Genomic DNA, 22,205 nt, shown 5'->3' with positions numbered 1-22,205 from the left:
CCGTTGACTCGTTAATCGACTCATTTGAAGGTACAGATCTGTGAAGAGGTCATGTGCTTGATCCTTGACCTACCTGATAGAAACAAGTCAGTTGTTAATATGTCTTGCTCTTTGACTATAATAATGATTTAACAGTGAATATTGATGTTTTGGTACCCACAGGGCCACCCTGGGTGGGAGGTGACGGAATCAGGGCATATGGATGGCACAACCACAAGCTCTCTTTCCATTTTATTAAAAAAACCAAAACAAACAAAAAGTTCCTGGACGCCACAATCCTCGTGTTAAGTTCTTTGATATAACCTTTGACTGTACGGCAGAACACAGGTGTACCTATTTACATTATAGTCTTTAATGTAACGAAAAGTCATGTCTGAGTGAATGTTTCCAACTCTCACCCGTAACCTTGCACCCCTAGCGGGGGGCCAGACGAACCGCAGATGCTTTCCCAGCACACGGAGAAGACAAGGAAACCAAACAGAATCTGCGTTTCCTAACAGAAGACCGAGTCCTTTAAAGTCAATGTTGGGTTTTTTCCTTCCAATTTCTTGTGTGTTTAAAGAGATATAAAGTGCATAAGGGAAGTAGGGCTGGTGTCTAGGGTGGGAAGGAAGGAAACAGACAGGCAGACACAGCAGGAATAATGTCCTGGGTAGGTATGTAAATACGCAGACAGACCGCAAACAGAAACAACACCCCCCCACCCCCCAGGCACGAACATATGCAGGGGCTGCAGGGGACGTGAGGTTTTCCCAGCGTGGCTGTGGAACGCGCTACCACCAAACTCCAAGCCCAAAATTCCTTACGGAAAAACACCTGGAGCTGTTCTTGTAATTTGTGCATCAGAGGACAAAGAAGCTGAGAAAAGTCCACCTCATGTCCTCTGACTGTGAGGCGAGGAGAAACACGGGGATGGGGCCATCTTGCGCTTGACCCAGGGACCTGCCAACATGACCTTGTGGGCATGCTCAATAAAACCCTGACTGTGGCCGCGTCCTTTTCCAATGGAAGCACATAATTCATATTAGGGAGGACCATTAAGCCACTGAATGGTCCCTTTGCTCATGGGGTGATGATGCTGGAGACAGGCTTATGACATCATACTTGATTATTTCAGACTTGCAAATCCATGTTTTGTAGAATTTTTAAAAAAATTCATAAATAATGTGTTACACAGAAAAAAAAAAAGAAAAAAGAAATGCCACCCTACTCTGTGCCCCTGCTTTAAAACTGACAATTGCTGGTTATGGTCTGCAGGCTACAGATGTGTGTACCACATCTGGTGCCAAATATGCTCGAGATTCCCCTGCAAATCAGAAAACTCTTCCTTCCACCTGATGGGAGTCTCAAGGAACGCCGCACCCCCACCCCGGGAATAGATGGAATGTAACTTCACAATACAAAAATGACTTCAAGTTTTCCAAGCACTATAAAAATAGCATGCCCCCACCCTCTCCCACCTCTACCGCGCTTTCCAATTATAAAATAGTACAATCGTTTTCTATGAGTAAGTTGAAAGCTTCTGTACACGTACGAACGTATTTCACGCCGTTTACATTCACGCGGAGGAAGTCCTTTTATTGATCTTCCTTTGAGATGTCACACGAGGAAGTGGAACAGACCTCTGCTGATAATCCCGACACACCCCAACAGGTATTGTTCCAGCAGAGGGCGCTCTGCCCTTACAATAACATCCTACAGCACTGACAATACCGACACAAATTTAGATTGCTAAGCTCTGACCTTCATCTGTTCTAGCCCTACAGACGACAATTTGGTATTTTCTTCAAAGAGCAGGGTATACTAGTGAGCTAGCTCTTATACATGAAAATTCTTTGGCTGTTTAAAGTCTTCACATTTTCAAAGAAAACAAACAATATTCTGAGTTCAATATAAGTGGTAGATTTGTCTGGAAGTTTTGAAGGAGCAAAGGGGCTAAACACTAGAGATTGAAGAGGGCACGTTACCAAGGCCACAGTTTCTTTATTTTAGAGTTATGGATTTAGCAAGACCAAGAAGCAGCCCCCCCCCCCAAATCAAAGCCACTAAAGGTCCATCTTGACTTTTGCTCGTGAGAACATCAGGAGAAAATTCAGCTAGTTCGCGGAAGAACATGTGTCCATTTGGGTGGCGCTCAGTCTTTGGTTTATTTAGCACACATGGTCCTCACATCTTCCTGGCTTCCCCAAGGTCACCGCTGGCCTAAGGATGGCAAACCCACAGACTTTCTATCCAGGAATGTCTTTGGGTAACTCAGCTTTCTCTCTGTTCTCTGCAGATGTTCTGTCTGCCTTGTTTAGAGCTCTTACAAGAAGCACATTCCCACTTAACCACCAGCAATGAGCACGAACCAAGAGGTCAGGGAGCAAACAGCTTTGCAGTGAGTGTGGGCATCAACAGGGCCATGGGTTAGAGGAGCTGGCAACTGAGGTTCATGAGAAAAGCCGCTCAGTTATGAGGATTATGACAGAGAGAGTGTCGATCAGGAAGGATGCAGACACGGAGAGGAAGTGAGTGACAGACAGGCTTGTCTAGGATCTGCGCTCACTTTCATTAGCTCTGGGGCAGCATCATGCCACCAAAAGACTTGCAGTGGGGCAAAGTGGCTGCCTATCTAGCTGACTTTAAATACTACTGTCCCTGCTATAAAAGGCTTGGTGCTAGGGGCAAAGCAGAGCGAATAGAACTGCGCATCACTGAGAGACGGAGCCCTGATTTTCAGAACTAACCCATTTTTCTGCTATTCCAATTTTCTTTGCAGTTCAAGAGTGTTTTAACTCATGAATATTAAATTATTAAACACCCATTCTCCCTGGGACCCACTGATGAGCTCTGAACCCAGGGCAGGGGCATTTTTTCCAGAGAGACTTCCCACTAAGCCAGCCCTGCTTTGACCTGGGGTTCTCTCTCCTCGTTGATGTCCTTTCGGCCACCTCCCCTGTGAAATACAACCATCAACCCTGCTCTTTGGTCCACTCTGAACAGGACAGAGATGCTGCTCAAGAAAGCAGGTAGCCGACCTCTGAAGAGCAGCACCCCTGTTCCTCTTCGACAGAGTAAAGTGGTCCATGGATGCTAGAGGAGCTTGGGAGGATGTCAGATACAGGAGCCACAGAGTCTGCTTCTGGGGCATGTGGACTAGAAGGTTATAGATTCTGGTTATGTAAGATAGCAGATTCCCTAGCCTGGTGGTGATGGCACACGCCTTTAATCACAAGACTCGGGAGGCAGAGGCAGGTGGATCTCTGTGAGTTTGAGCCCAGCCTGGTCTATAGAGCTAGTTCCAGGACAGGCTCCAAGGCTACAGAGAAACCCTGTCTCAAACAAACAAAGATAGCAGATCCCAGCATTCTGGAATTGTAGGCTTCTTAGTATTTACTCAAGGAACTTCCGGCAAAAAGTCTGGAAAGGGAGCAGCAGCAGGTGGCTATTACTGGAATATTCCTTGTAGGGAGGAAATGTGATGAAAGAGAGTAGAATAGGGGGGAAAAAGGAAATGAGAGGTATGATAGAGAAAGTGTGTGTGTGCACATGAGTGTACAAAGAAGCAGGCTATCAAAACACAGAAAAGCACAGAAGAAGCCCAAAAAAGAGAAGGCAAGACTGCTACAGGTCATCGCCTCAGTGGCCTCAGTGCCACAGAAGGCTGGGCCCTCTCCTTACACCGGGTGTGACACTCATGCCCTAAGCTTTTGGAAAGGTTTTATTTGGTAATTTTCATGTTCGGCCAAGCCTATACATTCAGTGGACAACTTAATGCCATTAAATTCTTACTCTGAAATTTATTTCAGCACCAACTAAGCTGACAACGAATCCTAGGCAGACTCTGGCATCCTTTCTGGCTCTGAAAGTGTGGCAGCCCTGGGGCTGTCGGGGCTGTAACGGACTTGGTTACCGGTCACAGCCATTCTTAATAGGACCACATCACGAATACCCACAGATGAGAAAAATTCGAAAGCAAAAGTCACAAAAGCTTTTCTGGACAGAGACCCATTTCCACGGCCGGGATGTTACATGGGGTATTGAATATCGAGGGGCCTCTGGTACAGCTGCCATCTGCTTTCTCTATTCTGCGTCTCTTCCTTGGCTGGGAGGCCAGAATTGACACTGAAGGCTCAGCCAAGCCCTAGGGGCTGGTCAGTGTTCAAATGTTGCCTTTCTGAGGCATCGACTCTTCCAGGGTGAAGAAAGCCATTCTGAAAACAACTCGGAAGGAATTCAAGGCTCATTGCCTCCCACAGCCTGTGTGTGATGGTAGACGCTGAACGGAGAGATGCTCACTGTTCTCCAAGCTGGATGGTCACAGCTCCCAGACCCCTCTTGACAAGGTCACATGAGTGTGTATGTGGGGCCCGTATGCAGTTCTCTGCGCTTCTCCTCAGGAGCCTCACAGCCGCAAGGAGGAAGATTCTCTTTGGCTAAGTGTCACACGGGACTCTCAATGGTTGTCATAGAAGCGAGGGTGTAATTGGACTCTCAAGGGTTGTCGTAGAAACCAGGGTGTACTTTCGTTGAAGCACCAAATCAGTATGGCCGGTCGTCTTGTTTTTTTTTTTTTTAACAACTTGTTAGAGAAGTAACAGTTGGTGACAGTGGACACTAGCGTTTGTAGAGTTCACGGAAAGTGGGTAGAGGCTGTCTGAACCAGTATTAGTTAGAAAACAAGTACACCCCTGGCCTCTGCTTAGGTGGCTCGGTGGAGTCTGGTTCTCTCTGAAACTGAGGTAATCTCCCCCCCTTTTCTTCTGTCAGAGCCAGGAACACTTGGGAGGACTCCGGAGCATCTCCCGGCCACTAGGCACACGTGGTTACTGAAAGCTTCAGCTGTGGCTAGTAAAAATTGAAATGTGTTGTGTGTGTAAAAGACACACGGATTTAGAAGATATAATAAAAAAAAGAGAGGAAAATAGTTTCCTAATACTTTCCATATCAATTGTACGTCAAAACAATAATATTGGGTAAAAGAAAAATATTAATAAGTTATTCTCACCTGTTTCTTTTTGCTTCTTAAAATGTGGGTAATGGGAAAGTTTTTTAAAAAAATGTTTGTGACTTGGGCTGTATTTCTACGGGGCAGAGTTGGGGCAGACACGTGCTGCAGAAAGCTGCAGATGTCTTTTCAGTTTGCCTTTCGGGGCTACACTGCCCTGTGGGTGTCACTGGGCCCCCAGGTCAGAGTGTCTTTCTGTGGAAGGAGGCGGGGAAGGCTGTGGTAAAGAGGACAGACCTTTTGGGTCCTTCGTCACCCACTCAGCATCCTATAGGATATCACATCAAGGGCTTGCTTAATGTCATCAGCAATTTACCTGACCACTGGCGGGAAGATGCCCATCAAACACAGGAAAATGCCCACCAGACCCTTTGTTCCCTGGGCTTTCAGTATAATTTGTATTTCCTTTGCTGCTGAATTACCCTAATTTCTTTAGACTTCCTATCAGCATTTGCTGTGTGCTGCAGCTGTTCTCACAGTAGATCCCACTGGAGAAGCGCAAGAGAGTGGTCCAAGAAAGAGGGAACCCTGGGAGTCGTCTGCTAAGCTCCTCGTTGCACAGACCTTGGTTCAGCGCTCGCCTGCGTCCTTGCTATGGATCTTCGCCGCTGCTGGAGGCTGGAATTGACTATGGGAGCTGCAGGACCATCGGCAGAAGAGGCTTTTCTGAAGGTCCTTCCCCTTGGCTGTGCACTCACACATCCGCAAACAGGAGCGCATGGAAGGCAGCCAGCACAAGAGCAGTGGAGAGCTCGGCCCTGAGCTCAAAATTCCAGTGGGCAGCAAGGACTTACAGCTCGGCCAAGCCCTGTTTGCCCGAGTATTAGTGTAATGAGGTGGAAAAGCCCAAATCAAATATACAAATACAGCTCAGTGGGAAGAGCTTGCTCTCCTGGTTAATCCCAGCCTCTGGGTGACCTTGCCAACCGCTAAGATGATGACGAGATTTTCCTGGTTGCCCAGTGACACGGGGCTACCTCTGCCTCTGTAGAGGCTACACATATCCACAAAACTGCCCACTGGAAAAACAGCACATTTTTGTCATCGTTTCAAACAAGCAAACAAACAAAAAGAATAAAACCATAAACCACTTTATAGTACAGGTGGATTTAGATAGTCATTGATTATTTTTTTTTCTTTTTATCTTATTTGTTGCTCACAATCAGGAGAAACTCGATCTAGCAATTCCCCATGATGTACTTTTTGGTTCAGACCTTATCAAATCACACCTCATCCTCCTCTTGGGACGAGGGTGCTCTCAGGAAGACCTGCAAGCTGCTAAGGATTTATTTAGCGCCTTCCATGTAGGCTGGTGAGGATTAACAGAACAGAACCGGAAGTAAGCTTACACCTGGTTACCAGTGACCTAAAAAAAAGAAAAAAACGATTGCATCTTTTCTTCAGCCTGGACACACAGAACTCACTTACAAAGTTGATAAACTGCCGAGGCCTTGCGGGTAACCAGGGCAACAGCCATCTTCCTTGCCCTGTGAAGATGGGGGTATCAGGTTTTTAAATTAGGCTTAGAGTTTCACACACATTCTCTGAGCATTTATATTCTGGCCCTGCAGGGAACTTCTGGGTTTTAGACTAAGACCCTGAAGTCAGATGAGCCAGCCTCGTCCCTGATAGTTCTTGCTGCCACGGTGACCCTGGACAGAGCATGGCAGGCGGAGCCCAACATGATGCAGGTGAAAACAATGAAGTAATGGATTCAGCAGGTCCAGAACTTAGCGCTGGCTGCCTCTGGCCTCAGGGCTCATCAAGACCCACTTAGAGGAGGGAGCTAGACACTTGATAGACTCTGGCCTTCCACCATTTCCGGGTGCTGAGGCAATTCTCAAGGCCATACACACTTCATACTGAGAGCCCATGACTATAAATCTCAGAGATGCGGTACAAACTGATCATTGGAGCAGCAGCCAGGACCTCTGGACACGGACTGGAGTGCATCACAGGGAAAAGAAAGGAATAGATGTAAACTACACATAGTCTTTCAAAAGAAATTGTCAGGGGAATGAAGCCATCTTCTCCAAATAAGAACAGGAAGATGGGAGAAGCTAAAAGAAGCGGTAAGGATCTCCTTCCAGTCAGCGGCAGGACCTTCGGCTGCGTGTCTGTACGGATGTGGAGGAATCCAGCTTCCAACTTCCACACCAAGGCCACAGAGTGTTGCAGAGATGGGAACCGGCATCCTGATTCTGCAGACTTTGGATATTGCTTTCGTTACCACCCATGAACAGAGTGCCCTGGGGTTACCATGGCGAACTGAAGGTTGGGTATCCAGTTCAAGTCTCTGGGCATGCTTCCTTCCTGGGCCCCTGGGTCCTGTGTCTTCTCTTGTCTGTTTCTACGATTTCAAGATTTCACCTCTTCGTAGTCTTGGTCAGTGGAAAGTTCTACATCAGACAGTCCCACTTCCAGGGCCATGATCAATGAGATGTCGGAGTCGCTACTCACTGCTGGCTCTTGATCACCTGGAGGAACAAGGCAAAGTTTAGCGTCAGCATCAAGCTAAATCTTTGGTTGCTTCCTTTTCAGTATGATTGCTCCTAGTAGTGTTCCTTTTCTTAAAGATCTATTTTTTAAATGACACGTGTGATGTGGATTTTTATGTGGGTATATGTCCATGGGTACAGGTGTCCATGGGTACCAGAGGCATTAGATCCCCTGGAGTTACAAGCAGTTGCGAGCTGCCTAATGTGCCTGCCGGGGACTAAACTCACGTCCTCTGGAGTGCAGTATGCATTTTAAAACACGGAGCCAGAATCTCTTCATCCCACCCACTAGTATTTCTCTAAAAGCTGTGAGAGTGTCTTAGAAAAAAATTGGTTGTTCTGTAAAACTTCTGATTCAAATCTCACCTCAAAACTCAGCCACAGGTAAGTTCTAAATGAGCCAGAAAGTTAAATGAAAGCCACTACAGCAGAAAACTGATAGAGACTGGCCAAGGTGGTGCCTGTCTGTAATCTCCTCACTGCGGAGGTAGGAGTGGAAAGACTGAGTTTGAGGCCAGCCTGAGCCACTTAGTGAGATCCTGCCTCAAAAGAGGAAAACCAAACCAGCAGAAACATAACATTCCCATGATGCTAATACAGACTGTGGGCTGGACAGGGTTTGGAATCTCCTAGGAGACACATCTCTGATGCTAATACAGACTGCGGCCTCCATAGGATCTGGAATCACCTAGGAGACACATCTCTGATGCTAATACAGACTGCAGGCTCCACAGGATCTGGAATCACCCAGGAGACACATCTCTGATGCTAATACAGACTGTGGGCTGGACAGGGTCTGGAATCACCTAGGAGATACATCTCTGATGCTAATACAGACTGCAGGCTCGACAGGATCCAGAATCATCTAGGAGACACGTCTCTGTATACTTCTGGATAGGAGTTTTTAGACTGCCTTACAGAGATAAGGAGATGCATACTAAGCGTTGGTGGCAACTTTTCCGTGTCATAGACTGAGTAAAAGAGAATGCAACTTGTATACCAGCACTGCCTTTCCCTGCTGCTTGGCAGAATATTCAGTGTGAGCAGGTGCCTCAAACTGCAGCTACAACTTCTTGCCAAGATGCCTGTGTCTCAAGCTGTAGCCAAAATAATTCCTTCCTTCCTTGAGTTGGTTTGGTTAGATATTTGATCACAGGAATAAGAACATCACAAATGCAATATCCCTGCAAAGTCAGTAACAACAAGAGTTAGAAGAAAATATATTGTCCAAGTTGTGATGATCAATTTTAATTGTCTGCGTGATATAATCTACAGACACCTGGGAGAAGGTCTTGGTAAGGGAATTGTCAAGATCAGGGGGTTGTGACCCCTTTACAGGTTGAGTGACCCTTCACAAGGGTCTCATAACAGATATTTGCATTATGATTCGTAATAGTAGCAAAATTACAGTTCCAAAGTAACAGTGAAATAATTCTGTGTCTTTGGGAGATTATCTTGACCACATTGTTAATTGAGGTTGGAAGACTCAGCCACCATGGGCAACACCATTCCCTAGCTGGCGATCCTGACTTGTGTAAGAGCGGGGTCCATGAACTGAGCACAAGCAAACATTCTCTTTCTACTCTTTACTGTGGATGTGACCAGCTACGCCAAGCTCCTGCAGCCTGGACTTCCCCACAATGATACACTGTAACAGGGACTCGCAAGCTGAGTTCAAGATTTCTCCCTCAGGCTGTTCTTGTTAGTGTATCTCATCAAGGCGACAGAAAAAGGGACAATGACCAAGTGTGTTTCTGAGTTGTAAAATGTGTATCTAATGTATCTAAAGAGGGCAAGAAAACTAACTGAGTAATTTATAGAGCTGGGCTTAAATTTTATAAAATGCTAAGACCAGAACAGTGAAGGTGTGGATTAGAGGCAGAGCATCAAGAATAAGAACACAGAAGGTGTGGATTAGAGGCAGGGCACGGGGCACTTCACACGCACGGTGTCTACATGTGGAGGCAGCAGGCCAGCATCAAGTTCCTCAGTCTCAGGATTGTGTTCCTAACCCTGCAAAAGCTTTTAAGTCCTTAAGAAAAATAATCCAGCAGAAAAACAGGCACAGGGGAGTGTAACACAGATGCCCAATAAGTACACGTAAAACCCAAGTGTCCTATTTGCCAATGTAAGCTTCACTCTTAAAAAAGATAATGTTACAGTCAAGAGTATATTGAGATGTGTTTGTGGAAGCACTGCAAATGGAAACATAAAGTTTTTCTTTTAAAAGCCAAGGCTTAGTATTTGTACATCTTCGATATGGCACATTATGACAATCTAATCCACGTACACAGTGTATCATAATCAAAGTAATGAATGTTTCCATGCCTTCAAACATGAATCCTTGTTATATCTGCAGATTTTATTCCTCTACTCATTTTGTAATATATCACTTATTGTTCTAACAGTTACGCCAGTCTAGTTTAAGAAATGCAGAACTAATTTCTTCACTATGACCATGGAAGCCTTATTAAAATTCTTTCCGTCTCCCCTCCCACTGCCCTTCCCAGTCTCCAGAGAGCACTATTCCATTTCGTTCTTCCATTAGAGCTGTAAAATTTTCACCTAATAATTTTATTTTCAGAACACACTAAGGAGCAATAGTTAGAAGTGCAAAACGATTCACTTAAGCATTATCTGCAGGATTAAAACTTGGCAAGTAACAAGGTCCAGGAACAGAAGCATCTCAAAGCCCATGCTCCTCCTCACAGACCGTCCTCTTCCAACTGTCTCAGTGGAGTTCCCAAGAGTTCACAGTTACAATTTAATGACATTTTCAGTGGGACGATATACTGGCAAATGAAAACGGGACTCAACGCCTGTACGCGGAAAGGCTGACGTGAGAAAATTACTATAACTGGAAACAAGCAACTGAAGACATTAGCATAAGGAATTATTCATGCTTTGGGGACTTCCTTCCTCCCTTCTTTCCTTCCTTCCTTCCTTCCTTCCTTCCTTCCTTCCTTCCTTCCTTTCTTCCTTCCTTCCTTCCCTTCTTTCCTTCTTTTCTTCCTTCCTTCTTTCCTTCTATCCTTCCTTCTTTTTTGTTATTTTGTGATAAGGTCTCACTCTGTAGCCTAGACTGACCAAGCTTTAGGATTTATATGGAATTTCCTTTCAAGATATATTTTTTCCTTTTTCTTTTTTTTTTCCTGGATCTATTTCCAAATACTTGGGGAATGAGTACACATTCATTCAATATGCAATAATTGATTTCCCACGATAGGCTAATAATCGCTCTAGCTGTTATCCATGTGCGAACAAGACAACTCAGCGCTTCAAGGAGCTTACTGTCCAGTAAGCAGACAGACCGGTAGAATATTGGCTCTGGTGGCAGATAGGCCCAGTGTGGTGGGAGCAGGGGAGGAGGCTATCCAAAGAAGGTGTGTGTCATAGGGTATGATGGAAAAACCAGGCCCTAAGGATCATCTGTATTTTAGCCAGATGAGTAAAATTGAAGAATATTTTAAGCAATAGTCACAGTGTGCACAGATGGCTGGAAGTGATGGGGACTGTTGGGGGTAGGCAGACATCAGGAGATATTTAAACATGACCGGAATGTACAGCCAGGCTAGGGAGTAGGCTGGGGGAGGCTCAAAATGCGCCCGAAGGCAGCTGTAACCCAGAAGGTCTTATCCTTCCACCCTCTGTTGAAGAATCATGCAATCAAAGGCCTATCACGACGTCTATGGAATAAGGACTGATGACGCTCATGATCTCTGTGCTTTGGCTCTGCTGAGGTTATTTTCCATGTTGAGGACAGTTAAAGAAAACATATGTGCTTGCCAGGTGGTGGTGGCGCACGCCTTTAATTCCAGCACTCGGGAGGCAGAGGCAGGTGGATCTCTGTGAGTTCGAGGCCAGCCTAGTCTATAAGAGCTAGTTCCAGGACAACTAGGTGTGTTACACAGAGAAACCCTGTATCAAAACACACACACACACACACAAAGAAGACATATGAGCTAACAAAGAGGAGTGAACTTCTAAGACACTTTTTTTTAACTTTTGTTGATTCTTTGTGGATCCCACTTATCTCTCTGTCACCTCACAACTGCCCTCTGCCCTTGCAGCTCCCCAGAAAATTGTAAAGAAAAACTAACCCCCCCAAAAAAACAACCAAACAAACAAAAAACCAAAGAGACAAACTAACTCCTCACCTCCATACACACACAGAAAGAAGACTTTTGTTCTAGAATCTGCCACAGGTAGCAAGGTGCAGGAGGTGTGGTGGGGTTGGGGATTGGTGGGGAAGGGCAACTCTCCCTCACCCTGACAGGGGAGGGCAACTCTCCCTCACCCATGCCACTACATGGCAGACAAGGGGTGGCGGGGTTCTAAGAGACTTTAAGAGAGACAAAGAGAAGTAGCAGAGCTGTGTCCTGAGGAGTCAGCCTTAGAGAAATGGATGTTTCATGAGGATCACCCCTTTAGAAGATCAAGCTCTGCCGTGTTCCAGATCTGCGCATGCACGGAGCTCTCAGTGACGTAGCAGACCAGTGGCTAATTCACAACTCCGAGGGCATCTCTGGGAAATGCAAATATGTACTATCTGAAGATGGTGGCACTCATTGCGTTCTTTATGAAACCATCCTTTCTGCACAAAGTGAAGGTGGACATTTGCCCCACACTGCCTAATAGACCCTCCCGCCAGCCGCGGTAATCTTCCCCACTCCCTGCTTGTGTCTGACTGCCTCTTCACTTCTGCCCTGCCCTACAGCCGCGTGCCTTGTATCCCAGATGCGGGACTTGTAGGTCTAAACTGAGATGAGCCTTCCTTCTGGGGCTGCCTCACCCTGGGTGTCTCAGTGGGAAGTGTGTTCTCCTGCTGGGTACTATCTGAGCTTTTGCTCCTGGTGTGGGATGGGTCACAACTGGCATGGCCACATGCATGTTCACTCTGGCTCACAGCTACTGGGTCATTGAGTCCTCATTCCCTTTTCCCACGGTTTGGATTTTGTCACTGTCTCTCTTTCATTTACCCTATACATAGCAGCTTCTGAACATCACTGAAAAAAATCTTTGTTATAGTTTTGCTGAGGTTTTAGGAGAGATTGGTGGTGTAGGAGGTTCTTCTGTTCATGTGTTGCTTTCATTGGCTAATGAATAAAGAAACTGCCTTGGCCTAGTTGATAGGGCAGAACTTAGGTAGGCGGAGAAAACAGAACTGAATGCTGGGAGGAAGAAGGACAGAGTGAGAGAAGCCATGGATCCTCTGTCTGAGATGGATGCCCGCTAGAATCTTCCGTAAGCCACTGCCACGTGGCAATACACGGGTTAATGGGTTAAACTAGTTTGTAAGAGTTAGCCAATAAGAAGTTAGAGCTAATATCCAAGCAGTGTTTTAATTAATACATTTTCTGTGTGGTTATTTCAGGTGTAAGCTAGCTGGGCGGCTGGGACAAACAAGGGGTCCTCCCCTTGCAACAGATTGGAAATAGCTTCCTATATTTAATCCATTCCACTTACCCAGTAGTTTCCTTAAACACTTTGCAATGACAATGAAATATAGACATTCAAAATTACATTGATTAGCTGAGTGTGTTGGTACCATACTGTAATCTCAGCAATTGACAGGTGGAGGCAGGAGAATCAGGAGTTCAAGGTTATTGTTGGCTGTATAGTGGGCTTGAGGCCAGCATCGGTTATAAGAGACCCTAGCTCAACACTGTCTGTCTGCTTATCTTTCTGTGACAATTGAGACTCTAGCTTCCTTTAGGCAATATTCTAGTCTAGCTACTGCCAATTACTTGTGTTACTTTGTGTAAGTCACCTTCATCCTCCATGATAAATGCTTAATTAACCATTAAATGAGAATTTGGGCTGAAAATATAGAGTCCTTTCTAGCATTTTATATACATCAATGGCAAGCTAGCTGGGTATTTTATACACAATAGATTATCGATGAGTAATTATTCAATAGAATAGTGAGAAAGAAGTGAGTTAAAATATTAAATATATATTCAACTTTTCTAATCATTTTTATTTTTTTCTTAATCTAAAAGCCTTATGCATAATGTGCATGGATGGAGCAATCAGTTCTTAGAGGTCAAGGAAAAAAATGAAGCCTTCTTATTCTCAGAGATGAAGCCTGAAGTAGACAGTGATGGTGCATGCCCATCACCCCAGACTATTCATTTTTATTCTAAGTATAGGTGTGTGTGCTTGAGTGTAAGTATGTGCACTGGGTGTGTGCAGTGCCTATAGAGGCCAGAAGAGGGCACCAGTTTCCCCAAGAGCTGTAGCTACAGACTGTTGCCAGATGCCTGATGTGTGTGCTGGGAACCACAGTAGCCCGCTCTCTTACTTGCTGAGCAATCTCTCCAGCAACATGTTTTCAAAGTCCCCAAGGTGGTTTACACCCCACTAAATAAATCTGGATCTCACCTATTTCTCTAGTTAGCTGTTTCTCCAGCAAAGTCATTCTGTGTTACCACAGAAAATGACCCTTCTTGGAGGACTGGTATTTACTCTGCTGCTTGCCTTAGCAAAGCAGGGCAGAGCAGTAGCAGGCTGCATGGAGCCACCTGCTGTTAGGAATTAACAAATCCTGCCCTGGGGATAACTGTTCTGTTTTGAAAGAAAATAAGGTGGTGGTAGCTGGAACCCCAGGTGTCCTGACTCCCCAGCAGCTTGGTGCTCACGTGTGTGTGTGTGTGTGTGTGTGTGTGTGTGTGTGTGTGTGTGTGTGTTTGTGTTCTGTATCACAGGGAGGGGGCTGTTCTGTATCTCATTGTTTCCCTTTATGTAAATGAAAAACGATGCTTCAAAGAATAAATGAAATCTTCTGATACCGATTCTTGCCTTCTGGGAACTAGGGCATATTTCCCATCAGCCCTGTATTGCCCAGGAGTACCTAGGTAGGGCGTTTCATTCAGAATAGCTCATGAGTATAGTGCTGCCTTCCTCCAGCTCCCCTCAGTGTGGAGGCTCCTGCAGGCTGCAGCAGGGCCCGTATAGTTTTCTTATAATCCTCTTTCTCCTCTCCCCCCTCTGTTTCTCTCTCTCTCTCTCTCTCTCTCTATGTGTGTATGCCTATCTCTCTGTCTCTGTGTACGTCTGTGTGTGTGTGTGTCTGTATCTCTATGTCTGTGTGTGTCTGTATATCGCTCTGTCTGTCTCTCTCTGTATATGTCTGTCTGACTGTGTATATGTGTCTCTGTGTGTCTGTCTGTATCTCTGTCTGTCTGTCTGTGTATGTGTGTCTCTGTGTGTGTCTGTCTGTCTGTCTGTCTGTGTATGTGTGTCTGTCTGTCTGTCTGATGCATGTTTGTATATGTGTGTGGTCATGTTTTTGGGATGAAGTCAGAGGTGGACATTAGGGGTCTTCTTCAATCATTTCTCCATCTTGTTTTTGAGACAGGGAACCTGGAAACTGCTCTTTCCACTGGTTGGCCAGACAGCCTCTGGATTATCTCTGACTTCCCAGTTCTGAGTTTACAGGCTTGCACTATCACACCCGACTTTTTACTGGGTGCTGGGTATTCGAACTCAGCTCCAGTCTTCACTGTTATAATCTTAGTTGGAGGGGAGGTTAACTAGACCTCAAATGCAGAATGCCTTTTATAACAAAGTGTGTGTTCTGTACCCTTTAGCTTAGCTTTGCTTTAAGGATTTTTACCTTTGTTTCTAGCATGACAGGCCTTCGAGCTGTTCTCTCAGAGGCTATCCCCCAGTCTGACAAGCCACATCTAGTCTGCCCTGGCTCCATCTCACTGTGGGAAGTACAGCTGTTCTGTTTGCCATCTTCATACTGAAGGAGGTGTTGGATTTCTCCACAAGGGAATCGTGTTATGAACAAAGTCAACTTGTCCAAAGTCAGGCACCTAGAAAGAGGTGGGGACTTGACCTCAGCCCCATCCAGTGTGTTGACAACAGTGCCCTTCCGAATGGCAGAACTTGTAGATTTATATCTGGTCAACTTGTTCTTCCGATAAGAGTCAGCCACCACTGGGAACCACACCTTCCAGGCTTACAATACAGCATCACTCATTGGGCAGACTGATGCTGAACTTTACTCAGATGTAACTGTAAATCTCACCTCTGCATTCCCATTGCAGGGTTCTAAGTATGCATGAAATGAGCCCAGTGAGAAAGACTTCCTAGTGCTCAGGCAGGCTTAAGAGAGTCTCTGCTTGGGCTTCCCTGGGTGAGCCTGGGGGCCCTGGAAGCCTAAATGTATTAACTTAGATCACATAATCAGGACTTCCCTTTGCTGTGATCTATTCTTCCCCACTGCTTTTCATTCTCAGTGACACTTCAACCACCAGGAGAAAGATTTTACCCAATTATTTTGACTCTACTGATTTTTTTTTTCAACTCAATCATTAAGTCTTTACCACGTGACAGAAGGGAGACTTAGTTTGCTTTCTTGGGCTTTCGTTAGACTTTCCCAGGGCACAGAGAGAAGTCTCGTGGATGTTTATGTTGTCAGTAGCTAACCCACAATCTCCAGGTAGTTATTGCCCGCTGAGTGACAACTTAAGCATGAAACATAAGCCGTTTGCTGGATGGAAGTTTTTCAAGACATGTGAACGTGATGGAGAAGCTAAAGCTGTCAGGGGGTAGACATGGGCAGAGTCGTGTGGATTTATTTTGTAACTATATAAAAAGATCTGTATATCTCTTTTGTTTAGCCACTAATGTACGCAATTGCCCATTCATTCAGCAGGCACACGGCATTTTAGTGAATGCTGTGGAAGACAGAAAGGTGGGGCTGATCTTTATATCCCATGTATAGATGTGATAATACATTCAAGAGTTCTGCATGAATAAGCATGAAGAACACTGGTTTGTGGAATCCATTTCTTGCATCGTCCCTGACTTTGGCATCGGGTGAAGATGCTTCATGAGTTGGAGGTATGCTTCCCTCTTCAAGTTTTGGAGAGGGAAGAGTTCGAAAAGTTCTACAAACCTTCCCTATTTTGAAAAACTAGACGCATCTGTGGTTTCCTTCTTTGTCTCAGTTAATGTGGGCATCGGGCAAAGAAAGGTAGGCTGAGCTCAGACTGGCGAAGGACTTGAATGCTGGGCTGAAATGCTACAACTTCATTAAATTTATATGAATGGATATTATGTTGCTACTTCTGGAAGAATTTGCTGAGAATGAAGGTCAGCGAAGGAATATATTCCTAGCATGCACAGAGCCTCGGTTTAATCCCCAGCACACACCGTCCAGCGTGTACCATGGCACTGGTATAGATCTTACTAGTTTATTGTTGTAATGTATTTCCTGAGAACCTGCCTCTATCCTTTCACACTAACCCCCCCTCCCCGCCGGTTCTTTCCTTGCTCAATAACAGTGGCAGAAGTGGGATGCTCTCCTTTTCTAGTCACGGCCCCACTTTTCCTGCAACGTGTTTCTTCAGCGTTGTTGAATGTAGGTCATAAAGCAATGACAGCCATGCTCCCGTTTCTGGCCGTCCTGTTATATGACAGTCCAGCAAAGGAGCCAGGAGACAGTGGAGAGCAGGGCTCTGGTGGAACACAAGGTCCTGTTTAAAGGCTAAGTCCTAGGGCCCAGCATAGTAGAAATCCTTTATTTTGCTCCAGGAAGGGTTGGAGAGGGAGGGACATGAATAGGAACGTGCCCTCTTACGGGGCATTTCCAAAGACAAGGAAGTATTTAAACAGACATCTGTAAAAGGCAGAGCCCTTACAAGGTGCATAAACAAATCACAAGCTGCCGAGCTCAAGGCAAACCTTGAGACTCAACACTGACAGGAGTGTTTTGGCTTTGTGTGTAGGGATCATTTGCATCCCTCTGTTCAAACTGCCAAGGTCAGTTTCAGACTCGGGGTATCTAAAATCTCGGACAGTTCTGACCACCTGCTGCCCCAGCAAAGCACAGCGAAGCCCATTTCAAGCTATTGGAGACATGGAGACAGCAGATTTTTGATACAGTAAAGCTTGGTCCTATCCCAGCTCTCACATACTCAGTCTGCCTTTGACTGCTTGAACCCAGCCCACAAATGGTTAAGTAGGGGACCTGGTGCGAGGGAAGGCCTCAGAGTGTCACATGCCGATCTCAGTCTTAACTAAAGCAAAAAAAGACCTGATGTTTCGGGTTGGAGCACAGGTCAATGTCGCAATGTGCAATCGATTTAGCAGGGTGTGTTTACACGCCTTCCTGGAAAACAGAGCACAGAGGTGCAGGGCGCAGTTGTGAGCATCCTGAAACTGTAACGTAGCTTGTACTTTTGGCTGACAAGCATTTCTAGCTCTTTGTGTTTAGAACAGCAAAAATCAGAACTTGTGCACTGTGTTTGCCCCTGCAGAGGCAGTTCTTGGCCATGGATTTAGGTTAGAACTGAAGAAGCGAGCACACATGAGTTAGAGGTCAGTGTGGTTAGGCCATGGGGGTGGGAGGAGCTTGGCTCTGGGTCGTGAGGCCTTCCCTTCCTTCACCCTGCCCTTGCAGATGCAGGCCCCTTCTCCTCACGTCTAGTGTGTCTTCTGCTTTTGACGTTGTAACCAGGCCGGTAAAGCTGAGCTGTCTGAAGTGCCTGGTGACTCACTCAGTCCGTCTCGTCAGAACACAGCTTTGAGAGCTGCTCTGGTGATGGACCTGAAGCTCTTCTTTTATTTGCAGTATTTGGGACAGACAGACTGCTCTCCTGATGTACGTGTCCCAGGAGTCACACTCACACTGGCCAATGTGCTTTGGCTATCTTGGTACTACCTCTTGGAGACCAGGCTGGCCTTGAACTCACAGAGATCCACCTGCCTCTGCCTCTCAAGCACTGGAATTAAAGGCATGAGCCACCACCACCCGGCCTCTAAAGCTAACTTTATTTAGGAGGGGTGTGGAAACATTAGAGCATCCCCAAGTGCAGGAGCAAGCATAAAAAGTAGAGCACTGTGTCTCCATCGGTCAGCGTGGGTACTTACTGATATGCTCGGACGAGCCCTTCTCAAGCGCCTGAGTTAGAATCTCTCGTCACTTTCAGCCCCTTACATGGCCTTACTTTCTCTCGATTTTCAGTAGTCATATCTTGATAATACAGTCTCTGCTTCTGTGGTGTTCAGAAGGATGAAGTCCCCACTAGTTCAGGGGCATGCCTTCCCCCACGTTCGGAACAACACTCATCAAAGGATTGATCCTGGTACACATGCAAGCCTGTCCTTTTGGCAAAGTGACAAGCAGTGACCATCTCTCAGCATGTCTCCTAGAGCTTCAGCCTTTGTTGTATACCCCGCTCCAAACAAGCACTCAGGACCAAGACCTGATGTACATTACAATCATATGTGCCTCTGTGTGTATTTAGTTACTGTCCATACAGATAAACACAAAAAAGAACAGTCACAGCTTTGTGTATTACTTCTTTTTCTTTTTTTTCCCCCAGGTTTTTCAAGACCTAGCTCTTGTAGACCAGGCTGGCCTCGAACTCACAGAGACCCGCCTGCCTCTGCCTCCTGAGTGCAGGGATTAAAGGCGTGCGCCACCACTGCCTGGCTTGTGTATTACTTAAAATGAAAGTATGTTTTATTCTACTATGAAACACGGTTTTTCCTCTTAACTGGGTTTTACAAAGTGAATGATATCAAATACTTAACCCTCATCAACTGCTAGTGACCAACTTCTCTATCAGACAACATGCTTCGTTCGCTTCTTTGTTGGTGTTTTGATTGGGGGCAGGACCTCACTCTTCTCCAGGCTGGCCTGGGCCTCTCTCCCTGTGTAGCTCAGGCTGGCACCAGCGACAGTCCTCCGCCCTTGGCCTTCGGAGTGCAGGCATTACAGACCTGAGCCGCCATGCCTGACCAACCTGCCACATTTTGTCTGCTCCACAGCAGACCTCAGGCTATTGGTAATTTGCATTGTGGTAAGATTTTCCCCTCGCACATGCTATGCACCTGTTGAAACTGCATCCCTCCCCGGGGTGCACTGTGAGGCGAGGCCTTCTCGAAGTCACTAGATTCTGATGCAATTGGTGCCTTACAAGAAGCATAACCGGCTTGCACCTGAGCTGTCACTCAGCCGTGTGAGGACGCAGCATGAAGGCAGCCAGACACATCTGACTCTGGCATCTTGGCGGCCCTGACTCCCGAACTATGAGAAATCAGGATTTGATGTTTAATGCACCCAGCTTGTGGTACTTGGTGCAGTAGCCCAAGCAGACGAAACGCTAGCTTCTGCCTTCCCTTGCTTTTAGATCATCTTCTGGGTAAGGGCTTTGCGAGGAGTCTGGGAAAGCATTTGCACCCTCAATGCCACTGTGTGCTTCACTTTCCAGAAAGCAGCGTCACATTGATGAAAGACATGAAGGGGTGTCAAATACCATCCTATAGTCTCAGGGCCATGAGACTAGCTATAGTAATAGCTGCTCATTTGTCAACACCCATCACTGCAGCCTGTGCCCTAGCTGGGGACAGACAGGGAAGGGGCAACAACAGGCAGCTAACAGCACCTGTACAAAACGGTAGAGCTGGTGGCCAATAAATAACCAAAAGTGTTCCATCTTCTTAGCCTCTGGGGAAATGCAAATTAAGCCGATTTAAGACTGAATCTCTCGGCAGGACGATGGTGGCTCACGCCTTTAATCCCTGCACTTGGGAGGCAGAGGCAGGCGGATCTCTGTGAGTTCGAGACCAGCCTGGTCTACAGAGCTAGTTCCAGGACAGGCTCCAAAGCCACAGAGAAACCCTGTGTCGAAAAACAAAAAACAAACAAACAAAGACTATCTCTCATCATTCGAAGTGGCTACCAGCGACAAAGCAAATGGAAAACGCCAGTGAGGATTTGGGGAAAGAGGTGCCCTTCCCACAACGAGTGGCAATGCAAGCGAAGCATTGTAGGGACTCTGGAAGTCAGTCTGAACTACAGTCTGGTGAGCTAAGCCACGCCTGTGTGTAGTCCAGCAGGGACACTTGCGCATGCGTGTTCATTAATGCCCTATTCACAGCGGCTAAGAAAAGGAAGCAGCCCAGGCACCCAGCAGCAGCTGAGTGGACAGCGGTGTCGCATGCACACAGCGGGACTTCGCAGTCATAGAGGAAGGGGAAATTGGGATGCTTGCGGGCAGTCATAGAGGAAGGGGAAATTGGGATGCTTGCGGGGGAAAACGGATGCAATGGAAAATCGTTGTGCTAAATGAAAAGGTTCAGACTCAACAAGACAAACCCTGCTCATTTCCTCTCACGAGTGGGCTCTACGTTCACATTTCTATGCGTGTGGATGCCTTACGCCTGTGTAAGTTATAAAAAGTAGAAAGTAGAGGGAGGGGAGAAGGTTTAAGGGAAGAACGATGGAAGCAAGGAAAAGAGAGAAGACAATGGAATTTACGTGACACAAAAGCAGAAGTGGGAGTTTGGGGGAGGTGGGGGGACTAGTAGATAAGGGGAGGGGGTGGGTGAGGGCAAGGAAGGTTGAGGAAGAACCAAGTAAATTGGCAAAAATGTAGGAATGTTCTGTGATGAAATCTGCTACTTTCTATGTTTTTTTTTTAAATTAAATAAAAAATAAACAAATAAAAACAAGTTTGGGTCAGACCTGTTAGAAGCCATTTTTCCTGGCGTCGGCTATTGTCAGACCCCCTTGTCCTCCTCTTGCCCCTCCCCCTCCTCCCGTTTCTCTTCCTCCTCCGCCTTCCTCTCTCATTACTTTTACTTTAGCTTATAATATTCTTTCCCATACTCGAGGCTGCGTGAGAATAGGCTGCCTGCCTCAGAGGCAAAGTCACCATCTCCAAGTCGCTGTAGGATCCACTCAAAGTGGCAGAGTTAGGGTTTGACCCTGGCGCTGCTGTGCTGGCTCTGCTGGCTTCAGGGCTGTTTATTAAGACCTAAGGGCTGCTGTGGGGGACTTGGGAGGCAAAGCATGGGCAGATGACGATGATAACGGACAGTAGCTGGCACAAATTTCTCTGAACTGGTTCTTTGCAAACCCGTTGGATCCCACCCCGTGTCCCTTGGCATTTAGCATGGTAATATACAGAGGCAGATGACTAATTAATACAGCACTGACTTTTTGTTGAAACCATTTGTTAAACCACTTCATTTATTTTCCTAATCTGATCTTCATTTCCTTTGCCAATCTGATCTCTATTTCCTGGAGAGCCAAAACAAAACAAAGAAAGCATCTGGCCTCTGAAACGAACTCCAAGAGCCTTTTCCTAAGGAGATGCAGCAGGAAGAGGGAAGGACCTGGGCTTCATCAGACTCTGGGCTGGCTGCTTCTCAGAGATGCATTAGCTTCAAAAACATATTTCTTTACTACATTTCAACTAGACACAGGGGATTGGTTTTAGGACTCCCCAAGGACACTGATGTCCATGAGTACTGCTGTATAAAACTGTCTAGGATTTTATAAGTCATGTGCAAATCCTCTTGTGTGATTGAAATCATCTCAGGATTATACTACTACCTAACGCAAAATAGATGATATATAAAGAGCTCTCCTGGATTGTTGAGGGGGCAATGACAAGAGAAAATCTCTGTGCATGTGGAGTACAGACAGATTTTTTTCCTTAAATGCCTTCCATCCATGTTTGGTTGAAGCCATGCATAAAGAACATGGGGCTACAATGGCAGCTTACACTGGGCTAGATTTTGCTGTGCAAAACTGAACTGATTTGTGGAGTGACGACTCACTTGGTAAAACGCTTGCCTTGCAAGCTCAAGGACCTGGGCTTGGTCCTCAGAACAGACTTACAAAAGCCACGCCTGGTGGTGTGTGCCTCTAACTCCAGTGCTGGGAGGCAGAGACAGGCAGAAGAGAC

General features: G+C 46.1%; 1 protein-coding gene across 1 annotated transcript in view; it reads right to left on the bottom strand.

Moving 5' to 3' along the window:
* Positions 1-213: 213 nt before the first annotated feature.
* The window catches only part of Rnf150 (ring finger protein 150), a 219,279-nt gene continuing 197,287 nt past the window's right edge, over positions 214-22,205 (bottom strand). The window contains exon 7 of the mRNA XM_075976589.1: positions 214-7,467. Within this exon, the coding sequence (XP_075832704.1) occupies positions 7,349-7,467 (119 nt within the window). The 3' untranslated portion in view covers positions 214-7,348. The remainder of the gene's footprint in view (positions 7,468-22,205) is intronic.

Source organism: Microtus pennsylvanicus, chromosome 6, assembly GCF_037038515.1.
Source record: "Microtus pennsylvanicus isolate mMicPen1 chromosome 6, mMicPen1.hap1, whole genome shotgun sequence".
NCBI classification, from domain to species: Eukaryota; Metazoa; Chordata; class Mammalia; order Rodentia; family Cricetidae; genus Microtus; species Microtus pennsylvanicus.
Note: the sequence above shows the minus strand (reverse complement) of the source record. Positions and strands in the feature narration are given on the sequence as shown.